This window comes from Equus przewalskii, chromosome 3, assembly GCF_037783145.1.
Source record: "Equus przewalskii isolate Varuska chromosome 3, EquPr2, whole genome shotgun sequence".
Lineage (NCBI taxonomy): Eukaryota > Metazoa > Chordata > Mammalia > Perissodactyla > Equidae > Equus > Equus przewalskii.
In genome coordinates, this window is record NC_091833.1 from 67,032,394 (window position 1) to 67,059,233 (window position 26,840).

General features: G+C 35.8%; 1 protein-coding gene and 1 long non-coding RNA gene across 3 annotated transcripts in view; one reads left to right on the forward strand and one right to left on the reverse strand.

Annotated features, from left to right (window-relative positions):
• LOC103564528 (uncharacterized) overlaps positions 1 to 26,840 on the reverse strand; it is a 107,726-nt gene that overhangs the window by 77,073 nt on the left and 3,813 nt on the right. The gene's annotated exons all lie outside the window — the stretch shown is intronic.
• Positions 122 to 24,263, forward strand: GNRHR (gonadotropin releasing hormone receptor). 2 transcript variants are annotated; one of them, XM_070612802.1, is made up of 3 exons: positions 122 to 765; positions 17,956 to 18,175; positions 20,731 to 24,263. In XM_070612802.1, exons 1-3 carry the CDS (start codon positions 244 to 246, stop codon positions 20,973 to 20,975), a joined length of 987 nt encoding a protein of 328 aa, XP_070468903.1. In that variant the 5' UTR covers positions 122 to 243; the 3' UTR covers positions 20,976 to 24,263. The 2 variants fall into 2 exon arrangements, with proteins under 2 accessions (XP_070468903.1, XP_070468904.1); XM_070612803.1 differs by having other exon boundaries at positions 244 to 765; positions 18,084 to 18,175; positions 20,731 to 23,699.

Below are 26,840 nucleotides of genomic sequence, written 5' to 3' on the forward strand. Positions count from 1 at the left end.
CCCTCAGAATGTGTTTGACATGCTCTGTTTTAGCACTGTGTTGGATTATAAGCCCACAAAACAAGTTCACCTTGATCTTTCATATTAAATATAAAGTATCTCAAAAACAAAATGTGACATAAGCTAAACCTGTGCCATTTCCATCTCAAGAAGGCAGAAATAAAACGGGACTTTGGGTTTGATTACAGTCAAACATCAGAAGTGCCAGAAACACAAGTCTTGAAGCTCCATCAGTTGGGAAGTATGGCAAACAGTGCCTCTCCTGAACAGAATCAAAATCACTGCTCAGCCAGCAACAGCAGCATCCCGCTGACGCAAGCCAACCTCCCTACCCTGACCTTATCTGGAAAGATCCGAGTGACAGTTACTTTCTTCCTTTTTCTACTCTCCACAACCTTTAACGCTTCTTTTTTGTTGAAACTTCACAAGTGGACTCAGAAGAAAGAGAATGGGAAAAAGCTCTCGAAGATGAAGGTGCTTTTAAAACATCTGACCCTAGCCAATCTGTTGGAGACTCTGATTGTCATGCCACTAGACGGAATGTGGAACATTACAGTCCAATGGTATGCTGGAGAGCTCCTCTGCAAAGTCCTCAGCTACCTGAAGCTTTTCTCCATGTATGCCCCAGCCTTCATGATGGTAGTGATCAGCCTGGACCGCTCACTGGCCATCACAAGGCCCCTAGCTGTGAAAAGCAACAGCAAGCTTGGACGGTCCATGATTGGCTTGGCTTGGCTTCTCAGTAGTATCTTTGCTGGACCACAGGTAAACCATTATCGTGAATTTGTTAGGATACGGCAATCACATATTTCCTATCTAAACTTGAGTATTGTATTGTATTGTTGTATGTCAAAGGCAGTACTATATTTTCTTTAAGAGTCTGGGCTCTGGAAGTCAGAGACCGGAATTTAACCCCAGCTCTGTTACCTTGGGAAAATTTCTTAACCTCTATGGGTTTCAGTTCCTTCATTTATAAAATGGAGGTAATGCCTACTTTATGCAGCTTTTGTGATGATTAAATGAATAATGTATTAAAGCGTCCACGGTAATCTCTATCACATGGTAAATCCTCCCCCAAAATGGAGCTATTCTCAAATTTTACCTCATACCCAGCTTATTCTCCATCTATGTTTCTTTTGCTCTGGTTAACACAGTAAATTGAGAGAATCTTTAGGAACTATGAAATTTTCATGAGTAGAAAGTATTTATAACATCTTATTTGGGGCTTCTTGAGCAAAAACTTTAAGAATTTTGTTACTGCAGATTAGGGAGAATTATTCTTAATTAGTATGTTGTTCTGCAATTTGCAACTGGGTGGGATCGAATAAAGAGGCAAAGTGAAAAATCTTGGACTTCTGGAAATTTGAATATTTCCCTGAGGTTGACTTGAGCTTTTGGGGAGATAGTTTAGATGGTTACAGGCAATTAGCAACACTCTAAAACTGTTGGTGTAGGCACTGGCTCTCTCCTACAGAAGGCAGATATCTCTCCAGATTGTCTCATCTGAGTTAACCTGGTTAATTGACTTGCAGAATCTGCCTTTTTCAGCAGTCAGATCTCTGAAGAAAAGGACATATTCTTGCAAATAGCAAATATTCTTTAATAATAGATGAACAAGCTGTCTCTCTGCTTATAAATGTACTGCACGATGAACCCAGGGTACAAGAAAGTGTCAAGAAGGAAAGTCGGAGTTAACTAGGATCCTCCAAAAATTTGCCACTGCAAATGGAAATTTATCCAGACATCTAAACTTGCCAGGTGGTTAAAAAAGAAAAAGGAAAAGAAAAACTGCCATGCAAAACCCACTAAATAGTGCAAGACACTAAAAAGCGGGGTAACTAAATTTTCCCACCAATTCATCACTTAACTAAAATTTTTTGGAAATTAGATAAATTTAATTAGTGTGTGTTGTATGGCAGGAGAAATGGGAAAAAATAAAATGCTTTGATTTCCCTGGAGAAAAATATAGTATAAGTATTCTCACAGTAACTTAATATACAAGAATAGGTTAGACAAATACTCACTTGAAATGACACTATTTAGCTAAGAACATGCCCTGAAATTTTCCAGTTTGTTTCTTTAAAGTGCTGCTTATTGATTGGTTTTCTTAGAGAAGATAAACACAAGTTAGGTTCCTAACACTGAGTCTGGTACTGATGAAACCAAGAAACAGCCCTCAAAGAAAACATAATTTGGTTGTAGAGAAAAAACTGATATAAAACTAATACAATTATTTACCAAAAACTTTCTAAACCTCTTACAAGTGTAAGAAGAGGGAGAGAAGAGTATGAGTTGAAATGGGGAAGGAAAGTTTCAGCGTACAGGTAGGATAAACTGAGTTTTTAAAGATGAATGGTATTGGGATGCAAAAAATAAGTCAAGGACACATACATGTTTCAGCAAAGGTTGGAAAGTTTGATTAATTTTCACAGGAGGCTAGTTTAGCTGAAGTGGAAGATCAAGAGTTAGAACTAGCAGGAAATCAGATTTAGTAATTGCTCCTTTTCCTTTGACCTCATAGCACACTACTTATTTGTCATAAAACATTGTGGTTACATGTTTTTTAGCCTGTCTTTCCCATTAAGGAATATGCTCTTAAATGTTGGAGACTGTTGAGTTTACCTTAATTATTATCACAGTACCCAATAAGATAACTAGCAAAAATAGAAATTTAAAATGTTTGGATACTCTGGTTTCTCTTTAGATCAAATAAACCTTTTACTTTTTACTAAAAAAAAAAAGTTTGGATAAATTAATCAATGAAAGAGGGGTATAATGGATTTGTATTATAGAAGACATTGATAGCCAGGAGAAATTCTGAAATTAACGTGGGAGCCATATAGCCTTTGTGAGTCCTGTGCAAGGAGCCATATTTTATTGTTGTTTTTTTCCTTTTTTCCAGTTTTACTGAGACATAATTGACATAGATCAGTAAAAGTTTAAGGCATACAGCATGATGGTTTGGTTTACACATATTGTGAAATGATTATAACAATAGGTTCAGCTAACATCCCTCATCTTGTATCGATACAATAAAAAGAAAAAAATTTTCTTCTTGTGATAGAACTCTTAGGATTTACTCTCTTAACAACTTTCGTATACATCACACAGCAGTCTTAGCTATAGTCATCATGTTGTACATCACTAAAATGATTTTTCTAGCAAAAATATTTTAAGAAGGGGACAGCCCCATGGTCGAGTGGTTAAGTTCATGTGCTCTGCTTCAGCGGCCCAGGGTTTCACCAGTTCGGATCCTGGGCACGGACATGGCACCGCTCATCAGGTCATGATGAGGTGGTGTCCCAGATGCCACAACTAGAAGGACCCACAACTAAAATATACAACTATGTACTGGGGGGATTTGGGGAGAAAAAGCAATTAAAAAAAAGAAAATTGGCAACAGTTGTTGGCTCAGGTGCCAATCGTTAAAAAAATATATATATATTTTAAGAAAAGTTACATAGACTCAAGTAGAGTGAAGAGAGACAAAGAAGCCTTTCAGATCATCTGGCAACAAGCTGATTAGGTTTGGGGATGGGGTGGTGTCAGAGAGAATTGATTGTAAGGGAGAATTTCAAACGTAAAAACAAAACTTGTCAACAAAATGGATTTAGGGGGTTAATAATAGAGCGGAGTAAAATAAAGCTCCAGTATTCTTAGCCAAGGAGTTTTAATAGTAAAATCATTGAAACAGACAAGTAGGTTGAGAGGAGGAATGTGTGTTTTTTGGTCTGCCTGTCTGTTTATTTGTTTGAAGGGAGAGGGAAGGCAGGCTACGAAAAGAGCTAAAAACATTCTCTTTAGGACATGATGCTGGGTATAGACAGTCTTTATAAGTATGCCTATTTGGAAAGTAGTTGGTAATTTGGGATACCGATGTAGATGGAAGTCTACACAGAAGTAGAAAGAGGTCAATTTGTGATAACTGAAACCCAAGCCACAATTTCACTGTCCTTTAAAGGACATTCTCAGAGACTATAAATAAAATATTGGTTTATTAATTAAATTATTTTCATCTAAGAATATCACAGCAATAATAGAAAGATAACGCCAAATATTTATCTATCTTGATGCAGTAAAAAGAAAATATGAAATTAACTTTGAATTGCTTAGGAATTTCATGCAATAGCCTGACCTCAAACACATTACTCTCTCTGAGAGATTTATGTGAATATGGGCCACAGAAAATGATGGTGCTATTTTATTTTGTAAAATAAATGACTCATCTTTACTTTCAGCAGGGCTTTAAATTTATAAAGCACTTTGCTGAAGTTTCCTGAAAAATCTCATATACGTAACCTTACTGTATCATGTTGACTCTATGTGGTACATAAAACAATTTTACTATCCTTATTTCACATGTAAGAGAATGTACAAGGGAATCTTTGAAAGCAATGATTTTGAATCCTTTTAGGCAAATACCCAAAGTAAGAAACACATACTGCATAGAGAGTCTGTCTGTCTCCCTCTCTTTCTCTCACACACCTATAACCAAAAAAAGTTTAGGAAATAAATATTCTGCTCTGTCCAATTTCATTCTCTAATATTGATTGCAACTAACTGATGGGCACAACCTGCAGTTCAAAAACGACTGGTTTAAAGGGATTCGTTGGCTTTCCCAATGTCACTTGGCCTGTTGGACTCATGTATTCTTAAAGTCCAGTTTTTCTTTTGTTATAGCTTGAGATTTCAATCCTGTGACTAATGTTACACCTATATTTGATGGGGAAGACAAGAGATAGAGAGGACTTTTTATTTCTAGACTGTGACACACATTGAATGTCCCTCATGCTTCACTAAGCTCTACAGATAAGCCCATTGACAAAGGCACATCCTGTCGTGGCTAATTTACATTGAAAGGATGACTTTAATCATCCTTTGGTGCATATACTGATTTTCTGTTACTTGAGTAATTCATACTTAGATTTAAAAAAAAAAAATCTAACAAAGCTAGTTGTCACAACTCAGGCCTGGGAATCGAGGAATTTATGACATTTTGCTAGAGCTCAGAATGACCAAATTTCAGATTGGCCACCTTGCTTTCCACCTTCCTGATGACTAACCTCAGAGTTCTAGGATCGTTTGGGGATATATTTTCAAAAGTTTCAGTGTAGTGTAGCTAAACTTTCAAAATTTTTCCAATAATTGATTTTTTTTTTAAAAAAAACAAAATTCTATGTGGAGCCCCAATAAATGAAACAGATGTAAGTGGAGCTGCTCTGGTTGAAAAGGGATAAGGGAGCCCCAGTCCTCTGCTTGGCCATTCAATAGCCCCAGTCACAGTCTCTGAAGACCTCAGATCTCCCTGCAACAAAGTTTGAAAGGTAGTAGGATAGTAGAAATGGTATGAGTATTGGATTTAAACAAAGTTGCTTGCAGATCTCAATGCTGTCTCTTACCAGCTATGTAGTTCTGAGTAAATTACTTAACTAAGTTTAAAAGGGTAATTGTAAAGAATAAGATACAAAAAACTATCTAGTACAAGACTTTATACTTAAACACTCAGTTAATGTTCATTCCTTTCTCTACTCCTGTCTCCATTCCTTCCTTCATAATAGGTTTCTGAACTCAGGAAAGAAAATAATATGGAAATATGAGTACAAAAACAAAACAATTCTCTAAGAGAATACTCTAAGGGAATTGCTTACATAAAGGTTGATTATTTAAAATTTCTTAAAATTGTAACATTAATTCTGACTGATAAGTAAATTTGGCCAATCTACTTCCTAGTCACCAAGCTATCCTACTCTCTCTGAAAGCTATAAATGACAGAACATAACAATTTAACTCCTGGAGTTATCATTTCTAAAAGGAGGATAAGAAAGGAAGGAAGGAAAGGGGAAAAGGACAGGGAGATGGAGAAAAGAAAAAAAGAACAGAAAAGGGCAAGAAACATGACTTGAAAGGAGATCTGATTTAAGACCATCTGTGGTTTGGCTGGTAAGTGCATGTTGAGAAGAAAACATTTCCTGAATTAGCTATGTCCATATCTAACCAAATATCACACAGTCTCCAATGACAGCTGTCTAAAACCACAAGAATTCCAGTGTAGCGGATTATTTCCAGAAAGACTTCATACTACTAGCTTATCTGTGTTAATATGGAGCATGACATATTGACAGCTTTTAAATTCTATAGTTAACCCAGGCCTGCAGGCAAGATACATGAGCCATCCTTTAGTCACTGGTGTAGAGATATGTAGTCTGAAGATGTGTGGAGGCTTACCTTGACACACAAAGAATTTAGAGGGCTAGAATGCACTTCTGAACTTGACAAGTAACTTAAATTCAATAAATACTTATGACACATGTACAGGATGCCAAGAACTATACTGGAACATAGTAATAGCATGTTAATAGCAGAAATAACGATGATGATGATAAATCATAGCTACTGAGGACATAAATATATTCCAGGAATTGTGCAAAATGCTTTTGCATGCATTATTTCATGTAAGGCTCCCAACAACCCTAAAAATTAGATACAACTATTATCCTTATTTTATCATGAAGAAACTAAGGTTAAGAATGTTACATAACATGCCCAAGATTACCATCTAGTAAGTGGAGGTGTCACTACATACAGTTAACTCCATACCCAGAGCTTTCAATAACTACACTACACCACACGATGCAATATTGTCTATTTCCTTTTTTTCCTGTAGAAGGTTGGAAAAGGAAAATCTTAAGGTGAGAATAGATTGTCAAGAGATATCAGGAAAAAATACATGGTATTCATTTATAAATATATATGGATACATATTTACAAGTTGTGTTCCTCAAAATTTTTATAATACTGGCTATGATTTATGTAGTGCTGGCTGTGTGCCAGGCACTATTTTAAGTGGTTTGCAAGCATTAACTCATTTACTTGTCAGGACAGCCTCTAGAGGTGGATACTATTAATATCTCCATTTTATAGATGAGAAAACTGAAGCACACCATCTAAGATAATTACCTTTGTAAAAGATTATGTAATGGTGTAATGAGTGTGGGATAAGGTGAGAGTTAAAAATAATTTTCTCAGAAGGAATAAGCATCTGCAATTGACTGTAAAGAAGGAAAACGGATAGCTCCCATTTATGGCAAAATAAAGCAAACGCTGATGAGAACTGGAGCTGGGGATGAGAGAGGAGAAACATAAAGAAATTAAAGAAATATGATCCAAGGACAAAAGAACCACTAGAAATAAAGAGGATCTCCATATTAATCATTCAAATGAACCTGGCCTTGGAGCACAAAATAAACCGAGCCAAGCCTAAAGCAAATTAGTTTATGGGCAAGTAAACTGAATTTCCATAACACTTGAACTGTTCCTCTCATTTAGAACTTATCACAGTCTATCTCGTTTTACAGGTGTCACATACATACTCTATCTCCTCTACCAAATATTTAATTCTCTGAAGCAAGATATTTATGGTTCATCTTTTATGACAGAGAGCGCCTAGTATGGTTTTATGACCAAGGAGTTGCTTTAAAAATAAGCATTTGTTAAGTAAATAAAGATGATAACCAAACTCAAATCAGAGTACTATATTTCAAAGTCACTTTTATTGAAATTTTCATCATTATGACTTAAAATATGAAATATTAAAGTGAAAAATGTGGCCCAGTGCAGAGCAGAAAGTCAACCTCAAGTCGTCTGGTTCCCGGTCCAATTGGAGAAGTAGAGACAGAAGCAGTTAAGATTTTTTAAAAATATAAAATTCTCAGTTTCTATGTGAAATAACCCTTCCAAAGACTTCAACTCACAACATCTGGGTGTTGAGTCAAATTCAAAACTTAACCTTAAGGTCAGGTTGCAAAGAAGTATAGAAAACTGAAATAGGGTCACTTTGTAATGTGGAGAAAGTTGGTCTGGAATAACAGATGGAATTAGCTGAATGCATGTTTGAGTTTCTTGACTTTAAGATTGCTGAAATGATCATTAGGTGCCCTCTAGTGGATTAATTTAAAAATTCTTTTTTGCCCTGGAAGCTGAAAAAAGATCTGAAACTGAAAATCAATATTTTAATTACAAATAAAAGAAACAGGATCATATTCTATACTATATTTACTTATAATTTTATGTTTTTATTTATATTGTTTATTATATTTGTATTCCATTAAATTTTTTATTCTAAAAGCAAAGAAAGGAAATATAGTTTGTGGGCTTTTTAAAAAAAAGATATATTCCACTCCCAGTCCATCACCCCAAAAAAGAAAGAAACCCAGGGTCTGTTAAATTAATAAAATAAAATTAAAATTCACTAATTCAATCAAAACCTTAAAAAAAGAATACAGTCCCTCATTTGCTTAAGTAAAAGAAATCCTGGCAACAAAAGCAAAAATAAACAAGATGACTACATCAAACTAAAAAGTTTCTGCACAGCAAAGGAAACTATTAACAAAATGAAAAGGCAACCTACTGAATGGAAGAAGAAATATGCAAATCATATATCTACTAACAGGTTAATATCCAAAATATATAAAGAATTCATTAGCAAAATAACTCAATAACAACAACAACAACAAAATCCACTTTAAAAATGGGCAGAGGATCTGAACAGATGACTTTCCAAAGAAGATGTATAGATGACCAACAAGTTCATGAAAAGGTGCTCAACATCACTAATCATCAGGGAAATGCAAATCAAAACCACAATGAGATATCACCTCACATCTGTTAGAATGACTATTGTCAAAAAGATAACAAATAACAAGTGTTGGCAAAGATGTAGGGAAAAGAGAACCCTTGTGCACTGTTGGTGGGAATGTAAATTGGTGCAGTCACTATGGAAAACAGTATGGAGGCTCCTCAAAAAATTTGAACTACCATATGATCCAGTAATTCCACTTCTGGGTATTAATCCAAAGAAAATAAAAACACTAACTCTAAAGGATATCTGTGCAACCCCTCACCCCATGTTCACTGCAGCATTATTTACAATAGCCAAGATATGGAAACAATGTAAGTGTTCATTGATGGATGAATGGATAAAACAAGTGTGGTATATACATACAGTAGAATATTATTCAGACATAAAAGAGAAGGAAATCTTGCCATTTGTGACAACATGGATGGAACCTGAGGGCACTGAACAAAGTGAAATAAGTCACACAGAGAAAGACAAATGCCATATGATCTCAATTATATGCAGAATCTTTAAAAAAAACAAAAACAAAAACTCACAGATACACAGAACAGTTGGTGGTTGCCAGAAGCAGGGGTAGCGGGTGGACAAAATGGGGGAAGGTGGTCAAAAGTTACAAACTTCCAGTTATAAAATAAATAAGTCCTGTGGATGTAATGTACAACATGTCGACTATAGTTAATAATATTGTATTACATATTTGAAAGTTGTTAAGAGAGCAGATCTTAAAAGTTCTCATTACAAGAAAAAAATTGTAACTGTGTGGTGATGGATGTTAACTAGACTTACTGTGGTGATCATTTTGCAGTATATACAAATATTGAATCATTATGTTGTACATTTGAAACTAATACAATGTTACTTAATGGCATAATGTCAATTATGCCACAATAAAAAAAAAAGAAGAAATAAAAGGATACAGGGTTTTTAAAAAAGGAAATTTTGGGAGAGCGATGTCAGCGTCATGGCAGAGTGAGCTTGCCTGGGACTCTCTCCCCTCCAACATACTACAAAAAGGAGCAACAATATTCCAACAAAAAATATCCTAATAGCACAGGAATCCTCAGAGACCCGCAGCAGCCAAATGTCAGAGGGCAGACAGGTTGGCGCCCCCCTCAGAGGAGCTTGAACGGGGGAAGAGAGAACTTCACTCCCTCCCCTAAAGACTGGGATCACTGCCACGGGAGGCTCCGTGAGGGAAGGAGCAGTGGGGTCGCACATCCGCAGGATCACCCAGGACTCCCATGGGCCCATGCAGCCCAGAGGGAAGCCCTCTAACGGTTGAAAGCTTTTGCGTGGGGTGACCTCATCAAGCCAAACCCCAGGAGACCAGATAGTGAGAGCTGATGGGGAAACAGTCTGCGGGCACGAGAAAGTGCCCCCACAACCCGCATGGCGCCATCTTGGCTGAAGGCAGAGGGCTCAAAATAGGCAGCTCTTGACCCCCATCTAGTGGTGACAGGCTGTAACTTCAACTGAACAATATCACTATGAGGAAAAATCGTTCTTCTAGCATCAAAAAATTCATAAAAGCTCCAGACCAGAAGGCAAACAATAAAAACACAGAATTATGTCCTGAGCACTTGGAAATAAATAAACTAAATGACCATGAATTCAGAATAGCTATCATCAGAAAACTCAGTGAGGTAAAGGAAAATATACAGAAACAAGTCAACGAGTTCTGGAGTTACTTCACAAAAGAGATTGAAACTATAAAGAAGAATCAATCAGAAATACTAGAGGTGGGGTCAGACTGGTGGCAAAGCGGTTAAGTTCGCACGTTCCGCTTCTTGGCAGCCCAGGGTTCACCAGTTTGGATCCTGGGTGTGGCCATGTCACCACTTGGCAAAAGCCATGCTGTGGTAGGCGTCCCACACATAAAGTAGAGGAAGATGGGCAAGGGTGTTAGCTCAGGGCCAGTCTTCCTCAGCAAAAAGAGGAGGATTGGCAGTAGCTAGTTCAGGGCTAATCTTCCACAAAAAAAAAGAAGAAAGAAATACTAGAGATGAAAAATACAATGGATCACATAAAACAAAATATGGATTCCCTGAATGTCCATGCAGACACCATAGAGGAGAAAATTAGCATAATCGAAGACAGGTTGAATGGCTCCAGACAGAGGAAGAGAGAGAACTAAGACTAAAAAGAAATGAAGAAAATCTTCAAGAAATAGCCAACTCAATGAGGAAATGCAACATAAGAATTATCAGTATCCCCAAAGGCGAAGAAAAGGAGAATGGAGCAGAAAGCATGCTCAAAGAAATAATAGCAGAGAACTTCCCAAATCTAGGGAATGAGAGGGAAATGTGTGTGGAGGAAACTTTCAGATCTCCTAGATATGTCAATGTAAAAAGACCTACTGCAAGGCATATAGTAGTAAAACTGGCAAAAAAGAATGACAAAGAAAGAATACTCAGGGCAGCAAGGCAGAAGAAAATAACCTACAAAGGAAGCCCTATCAGACTTCCAGTGGATTTCTCTGCAGAAACCTTACAAGCTAGGTGAGATTGGAATGACATATTCAAAACTTTAAAAGATAAATATCTTCAGCCAAGAGTGCTCTATCCAGCAAAAATATCCTTCAGATATGAGGGAGAAATTAAATTTTTCCCAGAAACACAAAAGCTAAAGGACTTCGTAGCCATGAGACCTCCCCCCCGCCACAAGAAATCCTCAAGAAGGCCCTCATACCTGAAAAAAGAAAAGAAGGGAGAAAGGGGTCACAAAACACAGAGTAAGGAGACAAATAGATAGAATCAGAATAGGATAGCAAATATTCAACTACAGCATTAGGATAAAGGGAAGGAAAACACCCAAAACAAAGACAATCTTATCACTTTAACCACAAATTCACAACACAAGTTGGAATAAGAGATGAAAATAATAACTTACAAGGGGAGGAGGAAAGAGACCGAATCAGTTTAGGCTAAGGAAATAAGAGGCCACCAGAAAATGGACTATGTTATGCACGAGATTCTGAATACAAACTGCACGGTAGCCACTAAACTAAAAAACAGAAGAGAGACACAAAAAATAAATAAGGAAAAAGCTAAGACACCCAGCATATGAAACGGCAGAAGTCAATGAGTAGGGCAAAACACACAGAATGAGAAACAAAGGAAATGAAGGAAAACCAGAAAATGAGTGACAGAATGACAGCATTAAGCCCTCATGCATCAACAATCACCCTCAATGTAAATGGATTGAACTCTCCAATAAAAAGACACAGAGTGGCAAGATGGATTAAAGAACAAGATCCAACAATTTGTTGCCTCCAGGAAACACACCTCAGCTCCAATGACAAACACAGGCTCAGAGTGAAGGGGTGGAAGATGATAATCCAAGCTAATGGTAAACAAAAGAAAGCAGGTGTTGCAATACTTATAGGAGACAAAGTTGATTTCAAGATAAGGCAGGTAAAGAGAGACATAGAGGGTCAATATATAATGATGAAAGGAACACTACATCAAGAAGAAATAATGCTTATAAATATCTATGAACCCAACACAGGAGCACCAAAGTTCATAAAGCAACTATTAACAAACCTAAAAGAAGATATCAAAAATAACACAATAATAGTAGGGGACCTCAACACCTCACTAACATCATTGGACAGATCATGCAGGCAGAAAATCAACAAGGAAACAGTGGAATTAAATGAAAAGCTAAAACAGTTGGACTTAATAGACATATATAGAACACTCCATCCCAAAACAACAGAATACACATTCTTCTCAAGTGTGCATGGAACATTCTCAAGGATAGACCATATGTTGGGAAACAAGGCAAGCCACTATAAATTTTAAAAAATTGAAATAATAACAAGCATCTTCTCCAATCATAATGCTATAAAGCTAGAAATTAATTACAAGAAAAAGTTGAGAAAGGGACAAAGATGTGGAGACTAAACAATATGCTGTTGAACAAGCAATGGATCATTGAAGAAATTAAGGAAGAAATAAAAAAATATCTGGAGACAAATGAAAATGATAACATACCATAGCAACTCATTTGGGATACAGCAAAAGCTGTATTAAGAGGGAAATTCATTGCAATACAGGCACCTCTTAACAAACAAGAAAAATCCCAAATAAGCAATCTCAAATTACACCTAACTGAATTAGAGAAAGAAGAACAAACAAAGCCCAAAGTCAGCAGAAGGAGAGAAATAATAAAAATCAGAGCAGAAATAAATGCTATTGAAACAAAAAAGGCAGTAGAAAGGATCAATGAAACAAAGAGCTGGTTCCTTGAGAAGATAAATAAAATTGACAAACTCCTAGGCAGACTTACAAAGAAAAAAAAGAGAGAAAGCTCAAATAAACAAAATCAGAAATGAAAGTGGAGAAATAACAACAGACTCCACAGAAATACAACAGACTATAATAGCATAATACAAAAAACTATATGCCAACAAAATGAATAACCTAGAGGAAATGGATAAATTGTTAGACTCTTACAATCTCCCAAAACTAAGTCAAGAAGAAGCAGACAATCTGAACAGACCAATCACAAGGAAAGAGATTGAAACAGCAATCAAAAGCATCCCAAAGAATAAAACCCCAGGATCACACGGCTTTCCTGGGAAATTCTACCAAACTTTCAGAGAAGATTTAATACCTCTACTTTTCAAGCTATTCCAAAAACTTAGGGAGCATGGAACACTTCCTAACACATTCTACAAGGCCAGCATCATGCTGATACCAAAGCCTAACAAGGACAGCACGAAAAAGGAGAACTAGAGGCCAATATCACTGATGAACATGGATGCAAAATTTCTCAACAAAATTTTGGCAACCCGAATTCAGCAATTCATCAAAAGGATCATACATCATGACCAAGTTGGATTCATACCAGGGACACAGGAATGGTTCAACATCCATAAATCAATCAACATGATATACCACATCAACAAATTGAGGAATAAAAACCACATGATCATCTCAATAGATGTAGAGAAAGCATTTGACAAGATCCAACAGCCATTTATGATAAAAACTCTGAACAAAATGGTGATAGAAGGAAATTACCTCAACATAATAAAGGCCATACATGACAAACCCACAGCCAACATCATACTCAATGAGCAAAAACTGAGCACCAACCCCATGAAAACAGGAACGAGACAAGGATGCCCTCTATCACCACTCTTATTCAACATAGTACTGGAGGTTTTGGCCAGAGCAATTAGGCAACAGAAAGGAATAAAAGGAATCCAAATAGGGAGGGAAGAAGTGAAACTCTCACTGTTTGCAGACGACACGATCTTATACACAGAAAACCCCAAAGAATCCATTGGAAAACTTTTAGAAATAATCAACAACTACAGCAAAGTTGCAGGGTATAAAATCAACTTACATAAATCAGTAGCATTTCTATACTCTAATAATGAACTAACAGAAAAAGAACTCAAGAACACAATACCATTCACAATTGCAACAAAAAGAATAAAATATCTCGGGATGAATCTAACTAAGGGAGTGAAAGACCTATACAATGAAAACTACAAGGCTTTCCTGAAAGAAATGGATGGCAACATAAAGAGATGGAAAGACATCCTACCTACACGGATTGGAAGAATAAACATAGTTAAAATGTCCATACTACCTAAAGCAATCTACAGATTCAACGCAATCCCAATCAGAATCCCAACGACATTCTTTACAGAAATAGAACAAAGAATCGTAAAATTCATATGGGGCAACAAAAGACCCTGAATTGCTAAAGCAATCCTGAGAAAAAAGAACAAAGCTGGAGGCATCACAATCCCTGACTTCAAAACATACTACAAAGCTACAGTAATCAAAATAGCGTGGTACTGGTACAAAAACAGGTGCACAGATCAATGGAACAGAAGTGAAAGCCCAGAAATAAAACCACACATCTATGGACAGCTAATCTTTGACAAAGGAGCTGAGGGCATACAATGGAGAAAAGAAAGTCTTTTCAGCAAATGGTGCTGGGAAAACTGGAAAGCCACATGTAAAAGAATGAAAATTGACCATTCTTTTTCGCCACTCACAAAAATAAACTCAAAATGGATCAAAGACCTAAAGGTAAGACCTGACACCATAAGGCTTCTAGAAGAAAATATAGGCAGTACACTCTTTGACATCAGTATTAAAAGGATCTTTTTGGATACCATGTCTTCTCAGACAAGGGAAACAAGAGAAAGAATAAACAAATGGGACTTCATCAGACTAAAGAGCTTCTTCAAGGCAAGGGAAAACAGGATTGAAACAAAAAAACAACCCACCAATTGGGAAAAAATATTTGCAAGTCATATATCTGACAAAGCGTTAATCTCCATAATATACAAAAAACTCACACAACTCAACAACAAAAAGTCAAACAACCTGATCAAAAAATGGACAGGAGACATGAACAGACATTTCTCCAAAGAAGATATATGGATGGCCAATAGGCACATAAAAAGATGTTCATCACCACTGATCATCAGGGAAATGCAAATCAAAACTACACTAAGATATCACCTCACAACCATTAGAATGGCAAAAATAACCAAAACAAAAAGAAACAAGTGTTGGAGAGGTTGTGGAGAAAAAGGAACCATCATACACTGCTGGTGGGAATGCAAACTGGTGCAGCCACTATGGAAAATAGTATGGAGATTTCTTAAAAAAATTAAAAACAGAAATACCATATGACCCAGCTATCCCACCACTGGGTATCTATCCAAAGAGCTTGAAATCAGCAATTCCAAAAGTCCCACGCACCCCTATGTTCATTGCAGCATTGTTTACAATAGCCAAGACGTGGAAGCAACCTAAGTGCCCATCAACTGATGATTGGATAAAGAATATATGGTATATATATACAATGGAATACTGCTCAGGCATAAAAAAGAATAAATTTGTCCCATTCACAACAACATGTATGGACCTTGAGGGAATTATGTAAAGTGAAATAAGCCAGATAGAGAAGTACAATCTCTATTTGACTCCACTCATATGAGGAATTTAAACATGTAGACAAAGAGAACAGATTAGTGGCTACCAGGGGAAAGGGGGGATGGGGGTGGACACAAAGCATGAAGAGGTGCACCTACAACAAGACGGACAAACAATAATGTACAACTGAAATTTCACAAGATTGTAAACTGTTATAAATTCAATGAAAAAATAGTTAAGATGGCAAAAAAAGAGGAAATTTTGTAACATTTTTGTTTGAATTTACTTGCTATCAGTTTTAAAGCGTTTGGGTACTCAGCTTTCCATTTTAATAATGTTTCATAGTAAAATGAAGTTTCTCAGTGGAAAAGCTTGGAAATGAATAGGTAAGAAGAGTGCTTGATGAATGGGGAGAGAATGAATTAACGTCCGCGAGAACTTGCCTTTGAAAACTACTTGCAATGTTTCCTTAGCAGTTGATTCAATTTGAGCTTCTTTTAAAAAAATGTAATTACACACTTAGAGAAAGTTTTCAAGAATTGTACAAAGATTTCTGGGATATCTTTCCCTCAGATTCCCCAAATATGAACATTTTACTACATTTGCTTATTTGCTTTATTCTCTCGTATATACCTTTTTTTCTGAATTGTTTAAAAGAAATTTCAGACATGATATCTCTTTCCATACTTCAACATCTTTTTTCTCACACATAACCACATTAGAGTATCAAAATCAGGAAATTAGCATGGGTATAATACTATTACTTAATCTATGTAGCTTATTCATATCTCACCAGTTGTCCGAATAATGTCTACTTAACAAAAGAAAATCCAAGATTATGTGGTGCATTCAGTTGCCAGATCTCTTTATGAGTCATGCCAGTCCTCTACTGAGGAACTGTTCCTTGGTCTTTCTTTGCGTTTCATGACACTGACATTTTGGAAAAGTGCAGGCCAGTTATTTTACAGAATGCCCCTCAATTTGAGTTTGCTAATGTTTTCTCATGGTTAGATTCAGGGTAAGCACCTTTAGCAGAAATACTAAAGAAGTGATGCTGAGTTCTCAGTGCATTATACAAGGAAACAGAGGCTGTCAATTGGTCCCAATATTGGCAATGTTAACTTAATTATTAAGCTATTTCTCTACTGTAAAGCTATTATTTTACTCTTTATAATGAATAAATATCCTGCAGGTAGATACTTTGAGATGATGTAAATATTCTGTTTTCCTCAAACTTTCACCCACATTTTTACCATCCACTGATGATTCTTGTCTGAATGACTTATTATTATAGTGATTAAAAATGGTAATCACTACTTCCATTATTCCTTTTACATTTATTAGTTGGCTTTCTACAGTATCAAAGAGTTTTTCTTCTCCCCATTTATTTGTTGTTCTTGTTTTGTAATTTATATTAGCGTGGACTCATGGATTGTTACTTTATTCAATAGTCTATTATTCTTTTTTATCAGTTTTTTTTTTGTTCGTTTGTTTGTTTTTAAATTTTCATGCTTAGACTGTCCCCAATTTAGCCCGCAGGAGCTCTTTCAAGCTTGGCTCTTTTGACATGACACAAACTGTTCCAAGCACATAGTGCACTTTGCCTGCCCCAGCTTTGGGGTGACCCACTTCTCCAATGAACTCTGGTTCTTTTTGGTGAGAATGGTATTCAGAAAATGAGATCTGGGTACTAGAGTGCTGGATGTGCTCATTGCTACTAGGATATCATTGTTCCTAGGCTCTCTCAGCTGATAACTAGAAAATAAATATACTTATACACATACACACACACATCAAATATATATTTACACATACACATCTATAGAGATTTTTCCTTACTCTTTTTTTATAGCTGTATAGCACTCCATTGTGTGGTCCACCATAGTTTACTCAGCTAATGTTCCGTGAACTGGTAGATTGAATTGCTGTCAATGTTTTTCAACTACAAACAATTCATCAATGAATAACCTTATGCATATGTATGTTCATATAATGGAGGTAGGGATGTGTCTTCAGGGTAAGTTCCTGGTTTAGGATTGCTGGGTCAAAAGTATATGCATATGTACTTAGGCTAGTCATTGCCCAATTCCCCTCCAGAATGGTTGTACCAATTTGCATTCCCATTAGCAACGCATGGGAGTCCTTGTTTCCCCACAGCAAGTCTGCAAGTTGAAATAATTTCAAAAAAATCCAAAATCCTAGAGATCCATTTATATTACCCAAACGTATTTTAAATAAAGATCCACTTAAACTTTTCATAGAAATGCCTAAAGGATACTATCAAGGAGTTTAGCAGTTGCTTTGGGCATGTTAGAAGGCTAGCAGATTACAGAAGAGAAAACTTTCAAGAAAATGTGCAAACACTGTTTGAAAAAAAGTAAAATATTTTAAATTTTTTATTTTCTCACACAGTTATACATCTTCCGGATGATCCATTTAGCAGACAGCTCCGGACAGACAGAAGGTTTCTCTCAATGTGTAACACACTGCAGTTTTCCACAATGGTGGCATCAAGCCTTTTACAATTTTTTCACCTTCAGCTGCCTCTTCATCATCCCTCTTCTCTTCATGTTGATCTGCAATGCAAAAATCATCTTCACCCTGACAAGAGTCCTTCATCAGGATCCCCACAGTATGTATTCCTTAGACTTGGTGTTAATTGTGAGCAAACAATTTTTAAACAGCAATACTCAAAGCAGAGCCTCACTATGTGTCAGACACCATTCTAAGCAGTTTATACAAATTAACTCATTTAATATTCACAATGACCCCATGAGGTAATACTTTTATTATACCTTTATTACCCCCTATTTACAGATAAAGCAATTTAGTATCTCCTAATGTTCTAAATTTGCACCATGGAACTAAAGATGAAAGGACAATTACCCCATTTACCCAGTATAAGCATTGGCAAATTGTTCCTGCAGGGCCCATCACAACACTATACCCAATACCCGATTTCTAGAACATAGCAAAGTACCACTTACTAAATAGTAGCCAATAGATTTATTAAAGTTAAGCTGCTCTGTTTCACATTCAAATCCCCTATGTCCACACAACATAACTATGCACATTTGTGTGTATGTGGGGGTTGGGTATGCGAAATATTATTGAATATGTAATTGACTTTCATTTGAAACTTCACCGATGTAGTTGCGCCTTTTTCGCTTCAGTAATCTGGTGCATTCTCAAAAACTAAAATTTGTGAATTTACAAAGTAAACATGGTTATGTTGCCATGATATCTGAAAGACATGTTATCAACAGCAAAATGCATAAGTTTCACCTGATACAACTTAACAGGAAAATCATCTTAATTATTATGGTGTGATTACTCTCAGGAGATATTTTCAAAAGGAAATAATTACAGTGATGCTTTATAGTAGATACTTGGGCAGTTTGCACCTCCCAGCATAAAATGCATTTGGTATTTCCTAAAAAGAATACTGCAAAAATTATTTGCCTTCAAAATCTTATCCTAGAGATATTCAGTTCTATAAGGGATGTCTAAGAAGGGCACATGGAGAATAAGGAGATAGATCCCAAATGGGGATTAATCTGAAGAAATGTGAGTGATGCAAAAGCAGAAAAACAAAAAAGCAGAAGCAAGGAGCAATAGTGAAATATTACTAACACAGAGTTAGTCATTTAATCTTTTATTTATTCAACCAATACATACTGACTACTCCATATTGCTGGAAACGGTGATAGATGTGGATACCATGGTGAATAAAACAGCCTAATAACTATACTGCTTTTCATGGAGTCTACAGTTGAAAAAGTCAGACAGTAAACAGTAAACCAATAATGAAATATTTCAAAAGAGGTAGAAGCACAGTATGTTGTAAGAGGTTCAATATTTTTTCAGAATGAGCCACTGTGCCAAGCCAAGATGCTTTTTTAAGTAAGTTGACTTCTTTTGACTGCTTTATTACTTATATGTTACTAATGTTTACAGATATTGAGGATTAGATGAAATATTATATGAAAAGAACAAGGCCCATAGCAAGGCACATAGTCAACGGTAATTAGGTTTGTATGACAAAAAAATCTATAAGTAGTCTGTATTCAATAAATTATTTAAGACTTCTAGTCTAAAGTTAATTTTATGTTAAAATATTATGCATGTAATTATTTTCCTCCATATTTCCACTCTTTTATGATCAATGAATCGTTGGAAAAATAACTATTTCTGAATAGCACCATCTATGTCCCTCAAAAAAATATGGTATGTGAAGAGTATTTTTTATTTTAAAATAGTAGTTCTGGATTGTGAAAAACAAGAACAGATTTTGAGTACTTTAAAACTGCAGCTTTTTACTTTTAAGAACTAAGTCATAAACTTCATGTAAGCAGCCTGTTAAAGTCAGCAATTCCACTAAATTCCAGTGAATTTCCTCACAAGGGAAACAACCTACGAACTTTAAAGGATGTATCAATATGAAAAGTGAAATTGTTTTGGATATCACAGAGAGAAGCATATGATTGAGAAAGAGAATCTGGGGCAGCACACTTTCATCCATGCATGATTTTCATTATCCTTACTGTCAGAGATATTCAGATAGTGAGTATTCAGGAGTTCTGTGTAAACTCAGAATTCAGCTCAGCTTAACCTCAGTCTACTCTCTTAAATTTATATTTTAAGAGTTTGAGTACCTCCATATCTCAAATCCAAATTAGTTTGATGGAAACTCAACTTTAAGAGCAATATATGTTTAATTTTTTTACTCATTACGTAACTTAGAGGAAAACTTGGAATATAAACATGATTTTCAAACCAATTATTATTATTAAAAAATATTGGAGGGGCGGGCTCCGTGGCCGAGTGGTTAAGTTCGCGCGCTCTGCTGCAGCAGCCCAGGGTTCGGATCCCGGGCACGGACATGGCACTGCTCGTCAGGCCACGTTGAGGCAGCGTCCCATGAGCCACAACTAGAAGGACCTGCAACTAAGATATACAACTATGTGCGGGGCGGCAGGGGGGAGGGGAGTTGGGGAGATAAAGCCGAAAAAAAAAAAAGATTGGCAACAGTTGCTAGCTCAGGTGCCCATTTTTAAAAAAAAAAAATTGGAAATTTGCTCCCATTATATTTTTCAGTTTGAATTGGGATTCTGTCTTCGTTTTTGTCCATTTTGGTTTTGTAATAAAACTGGTCTTTAAACACCTCCTGTTTTCTCTATCTAATAGAACTACAACTGAATCAATCCAAGAACAATATACCAAGAGCTCGGCTGAGGACCCTAAAGATGACGGTTGCATTTGCCACTTCATTTACTGTCTGCTGGACTCCCTACTATGTCCTAGGAATTTGGTATTGGTTTGATCCTGAAATGTTAAACAGGGTGTCAGATCCAGTAAATCACTTCTTCTTTCTCTTTGCTCTTTTAAACCCATGCTTTGATCCACTTATATATGGATATTTCTCTCTGTAATTGATACATCACACAGGAAGTCACGTAAAGAAGAGCAAGTTAATGAATTTCCTCATTTGGGAATGATAAACACAAAGGTTGTAGCACATTTACAATAAACAAAGCAGAGTTTGAAATTATGTTATCATTCTTACTCTTTTAGAAATCACATTTTCAGAGACTCAAATACAAGGAAAAAAATTTCAGAAAAAATAATGAAATATTTCCCTATAATCATAAGCTTCTAGATTAATCTGCCCCCTTTCTGAGCTCCTATAACACATTATGTGGGTTTCTTATCACTTTCTCCTTGTATAATAATGTACAAATATTTAAAATAGCCATGATAAAATAGCCGTAAGGCAAAGAGATTCCAAAAAGTAAGGCTGAGAAACTACAACACAGTCTTAACCTAGACATGCCTTGGAGGGTTCTTTCCAAGGGGTTTAGCAGCAATTACGATCTTATGCTACAATAATACATAGAGCACAGAGACAATATTTCCCTTGTCCATAAGATCAATTTTCCCTCACGTGGTTTAAAAAAAATGATGCAATGAATCTAATTTTTTCTTTGGCTTCAAAAGCATTCTGATGTTTGGAGTATTCAGCAACCAACCCACCACGCACTCCACCAACCTGACAAGACTTACAAGCAGTTCTCCTTCGTCCCATTCCAGACATGGTGAGGTTGTGAAGTGCCTTCATATAAAGAGGAGTTTTAGAGGGGTTAGCATTTGGACGGGGGTTAGAACATTCCTCTTGGCTGGACCGTCCATGGAGTTTGTGGTAATTTACTTTAGTATTAATAACATTTTTTTAAATACAGTCTAGAAAAGATCTATACTAATTATGTTTTATACATAGTATATTCTATGTTTTAATAGGAGATTTTGTTCTATTTCTGATTTCACCAAATCCATAATCCACAAATCACTGAGAAAAATAAAGAAATCAAGCAAATACACAAGCGAAAAGATGTTGATATGTAAGAGGAACTCTGAAAACTACAGTTTCAATATATACAGGTCAAAGAAGACAGCAGAGTATTGGAAAAAGGAAAAGAAAAACTCTGTAAATGTGTAACTAACACCTACTGATACTCACATTAAGTGGTATGGTTTCCAAAATAGATTAGCCCAATACCTCTTTTAATTCAGGCCTGTTTCTATCCATTCCATGAAAAAGGGGAGAGGATAAAAATAATGGGACTATTATATCATTAAACAAGAAAACTATATATAAGGGACTTAAAAGAAATTTAACCATTATTTAACTTCTTTTTTAAAAAATAGGTAAAGTACCATTATATTCACATGAGATATATAGTGCCACACAAAAGATGAAACATAATTTCCAAATATTCCAGGGAATGTGGAATTACAGAAAGTAAATTGCTAATTAGATTAATGATAGCTCTTTCCTTTCCTTATTTGTCAGTTCTCAGACTTTACGTTTTTTAGTGTGGGGGGGTTTTTTTCCACTCCCTACATTATTTTCTATTTCTGTCTCCATTGGTCCTATTTCTATTATCATTGAGCTCCTTCCCTCTACTCTTTCATTCATATCTTCTTTATTACTAATCTCATACGTTTAATTAACAAATCCATGGCCCAAATCTACAGTTGGATTGGGCAAGGCTCAAAATTCATAATGTGCTAAAATGCTCAAAGTTAACTTTAAAGCATATATTGATACCAAGATTTTATAGTTCTGCTAGATAACACAGGAATGTAGATAAGTCAGAACAAAACCAATCTTCTCCAAGTAACTTTACCATATAATCATTCCTAAACTGATAACAGTTCTTATTTCTACATTTAAAGGCAAAAGTAACACCTATATACAAGATACAATCTCAGGGCTTTATTAAATATGTTTAATGAATATATCTCAGTTTGGCTCTTATACGTTCAAGAAACTGTTCTACTTAGGTATGGTCTCAGACATTTTTTGATACATTAACTAAAGGGTTTTTCAAAATCTTGATGCAGGGCTCTTCAACTTATGGTTCATGCGCAAAACTATATTTTAATGCAACTGCTTTTCTTTTATTCCTATTTTTATTATTTTATGCATTTAAAACATTATCCTGAAAGGGGTTTATAGGCCAAACCAGACTACCAAAGGCACCCATGTCACAAAAACGGTTAAGAATCCCTGACTGATTTTGTATATTTATAAGGAAGTTTATTACAATAAAAATGTACCAGAATGTATTCATTTGTTTATATATATATAAAAACGTTAATTTTGAATCTGGATTGTTTCAACTTAACTCACCATTTTCAAACTTAGAAATTCTTTTAACAGTCAATATGTAATGAAAAACTTCGCAAAAATAAGTATATTATATGAATATTGTGATCCATAAATTATAATGTTGATATGGATTTAAACTAAACACAATAGCCCAAAAGATAAATGTGGCTTTTAAATTAAAGATACATCTCTCAACAGAGAGTATTTAATATTTGATATTACAGTCATTTACTCTATTTCCAATCATAACAAAAGATGAGGATTCCTTGTAAAAAAGGATATATTCTGCAGAGTGAATCCAATATATCAGATCATTAAGATTCTATCTTGGTTGTCTCCTCCTTTATTTAGAACATAAAACTGGTTAAAAATGGGATTTCTTCCTACAATTCAATTTAGTAAAAGAAAATGACATGAAGGAATGATAATGAATTGAACTAATCCAATTGCACTAATTCAATTCAGCCTAAGAAACAAAGAGGTAATAGCTAAATAATAAAAAATAAATAAACAAATAAATACTATGGAGGGTACCACAAGCATTATCTTCCAGGGAGCATAAATCCGTGTGAATGAGTTAGGAATTTCTTTAAAGTGACATGGTCTCAGAACTTACTTGGTAGCCACAAAGAGATAACATTTGTGGGCAGTTAAAATAAAATCAGAATTTCTTCTATTTTACCTGTAGCATAGTTTTAAATGTTGAACCAATTCCTTGAGCTTGTCTAATTACTATTAATTGTGTCCATAAGAAACTAAATAAAGTTGAGTTTAGTCTTTAATTAAGATTAATTAATTTAAATCTTCAACTTAATTCTTATGGTTGTTAAGTTAAAAACAAGTTTAAAACTTAGTCTAATTTTAAAAGTTACATAATATATAAAGTGCATGCATAGGAACAAGAATATATGCAAAAAATGTTGATATAGTTGTCTGAGTGATCATTTTTTTATTTTCTTTGTTATGAATTCCTGTATTTCCAAATTTCCAAAATGAACATACACTGCTTTGTAATAAAATAAATAAATAAATAAACGTTATATGTGCCTGTGTTTGTATGCCTTTTATTTTATGCATCACTATTTCTGCTGGAATGCTTTCTGTTGTAACTAATAGGAATGTCAGACTAGACGTGGCATTTTTTTCATTTCACGTTACAGGAAGTCCAGAAGTAAGTAGGCAGAGTTGGTTAATTTAGAGCTTTGAGTCATTTTCTCTGCTTCCACTACGCTTTACTTTAGCGATCAGAAGTTAGTTGTCACCAACTGGAAGTCTCAAAGGCAGAAAGAAAAGGTGGCTTCTCATTGTGCATCTCTCTCTCTCTTTTAGAACCTTCAGCACTTCCTCTTAAACTGTCTAGAGTTGGAACACATGACCACCCCTAAACTAGTCACTATCAAAGTTGAGAAGGGGATTACCTCGAATGCTTCAAGGGTACACTTTATCCTGTGGAGGCACGGCTCAATTTCCCTGAACATTTAGCCACTGTAACTGAAAAAAAATTGTAGTTCTTTTCTCTCTCTCTTTTTTCTGTGTGTGTGTATGTGTGAGAACAGAAGGGACATGTTTTGGGGGTCAGAAGCTGGCAGTACTAACCACAATCACCATCTAACTTCTAAAAGTAAAATTGCGACTTTGTATTCCACAAAGCATGCAATTTAAATACAAAGCATAAAGACTAAATGCAGTTCTTAGAGCACAGTAATTTCACAATATACGTAGCCCTAAGGGGAAAGAACAGATTTTATTATTTTTCACAATCTAAATATATTTTAAACTCTAGTGGTTGGAATATGCATCCGATGCATAGAGAGTAGCTTCTGCCTAATTATTGACTTTCTTGGGAACTCAGTTTCTGCTTTTCGCTGGTTTGTCTGTTCTCATAATTAGTCCATTGGGTAAAAAATTTGCATAAGTTTTTAAAATTCTGGCTATCACTTCAGATCTAGAGAATAACTGTCAAATAAGTTAATAATTAAATATGTAGTAACCAGAAGTGAATGTCCCATGAAGCTAATGAAACTTCAAACCTCCTCACTTATTCAGCACCCTCCCAAGGCCCTGAAAAAAAAAGTCTTCAATGGTCATATGTTTTTAGGAAATTCACAAAAATAAGATATTATAATTGCAATTAGTTAAGACTATCTCTTTCCACTTTTACTTCCCCTGTCACACTTCTCGCCCTCAGATGAGGTGGTATCAAAATAGCCATGGACATCCCTGGGATCCAGCCCAGGGCAAGCTGAATTAGGAATATATTTACACTTAATCTAGACAGATATTATGTGGTTCTTGGTCACTTTCACGTTCAGTTAAGTAACTGCTAACCATCACAGTAAGCTTCTAGGTATAGTACTAGATAAAATATTGTTATCACCATACTGATTTACCTGGTCTAGAGAAAGGAAAGTGTAGGGCCTGAGGTCCAGACAAATGTGTCTAGACCAACAGCACCAAAACTATGTGGGTAGTTGAGAGAAAGCAGTGTCAATGAAAATAATCCATAATCAATCTATAAATCAAAATTGGTATGAATTTATCATGAGCCAGGTCTGAGGATTATAGCTTGGGGTCTTCTCTCCCTGAGGAAGGAAGGGCACCGAAGAAGTAGGACATACAGAATAGTTATATACCACTTGGAACAAAGAGCATACATGATGTATGATAGGAATGACCCTTTTACAATAGTCACGAGATTAGCTCTCACAGCAGATCAGTGGTCACAAGGTGAGCACAGCAGGTCGGTAATTAATTCTGAGTTTCTAGGAAGAGATGCTTAGCCTTAAGGAAACGCCAATGGGGGAAGATACATCCCTATCTTTAAGGGCATCATTCTTGTCTTTGGGACATAGTAAATGTTTAAAGCAGAGGCACAATGCACGCTCAACAGGCCACGTCAGGCCCTTTTGGAAAAACAACACACGCCAAATTAGTTTTAAATGAAATGGCTTCCTCATATACTCCATTATATCCTATTGCTTTAATTTATTTATCAGCAAGGTATAGAATGTACAGAAGCTGGTCTATGGAAATTCTTCCAGTCCTTAGCATGTACACCCTAAAGTGATTCCCAATAAGTCACACCATTGTATAATCCCCTCTCTGAGTACAGATGGAACCTGTTACTTGCTTCCAACCATGCTTTATGATGGCAAAGGTAATAAGATATCACTCCTTAGATTAGGTTACATCATAAGGCAAAGGTGATGGGATGGCACTCCCATAATTTATGTTATGTTACATAAGACTTCATCTTAGCTGACTGGAGCCGGAAATTCTCCTGCTGCCCTTGAAGAAGCAAATAGCCATGTTGTAAACTGTCTTTGTAGAGGGTACACGTCAGGGAATTGTGCGCAGCCTCTAGGACCTGAGGATAGCCTCCAGCGGACAGCCAGTAAGAAACTAGGGCCCTCAGTCATCCAGGTGCAAGGAAATGAATTCTGCTGACAACATGAATAAGCTTGGAAGTGGATTCTTCCTTAGTCAAGCCTCCAGAAAAGAGCACAGCCTGGTCAACATCTTGATTACAGCCTGGTGAGACCCTGAGCAGAAGACCCAGTCTTGTGTCTGGACTCCATACCCACAGAAGCTGTGAGATACATGTGTGTTGTTTTAAGTCACTGTG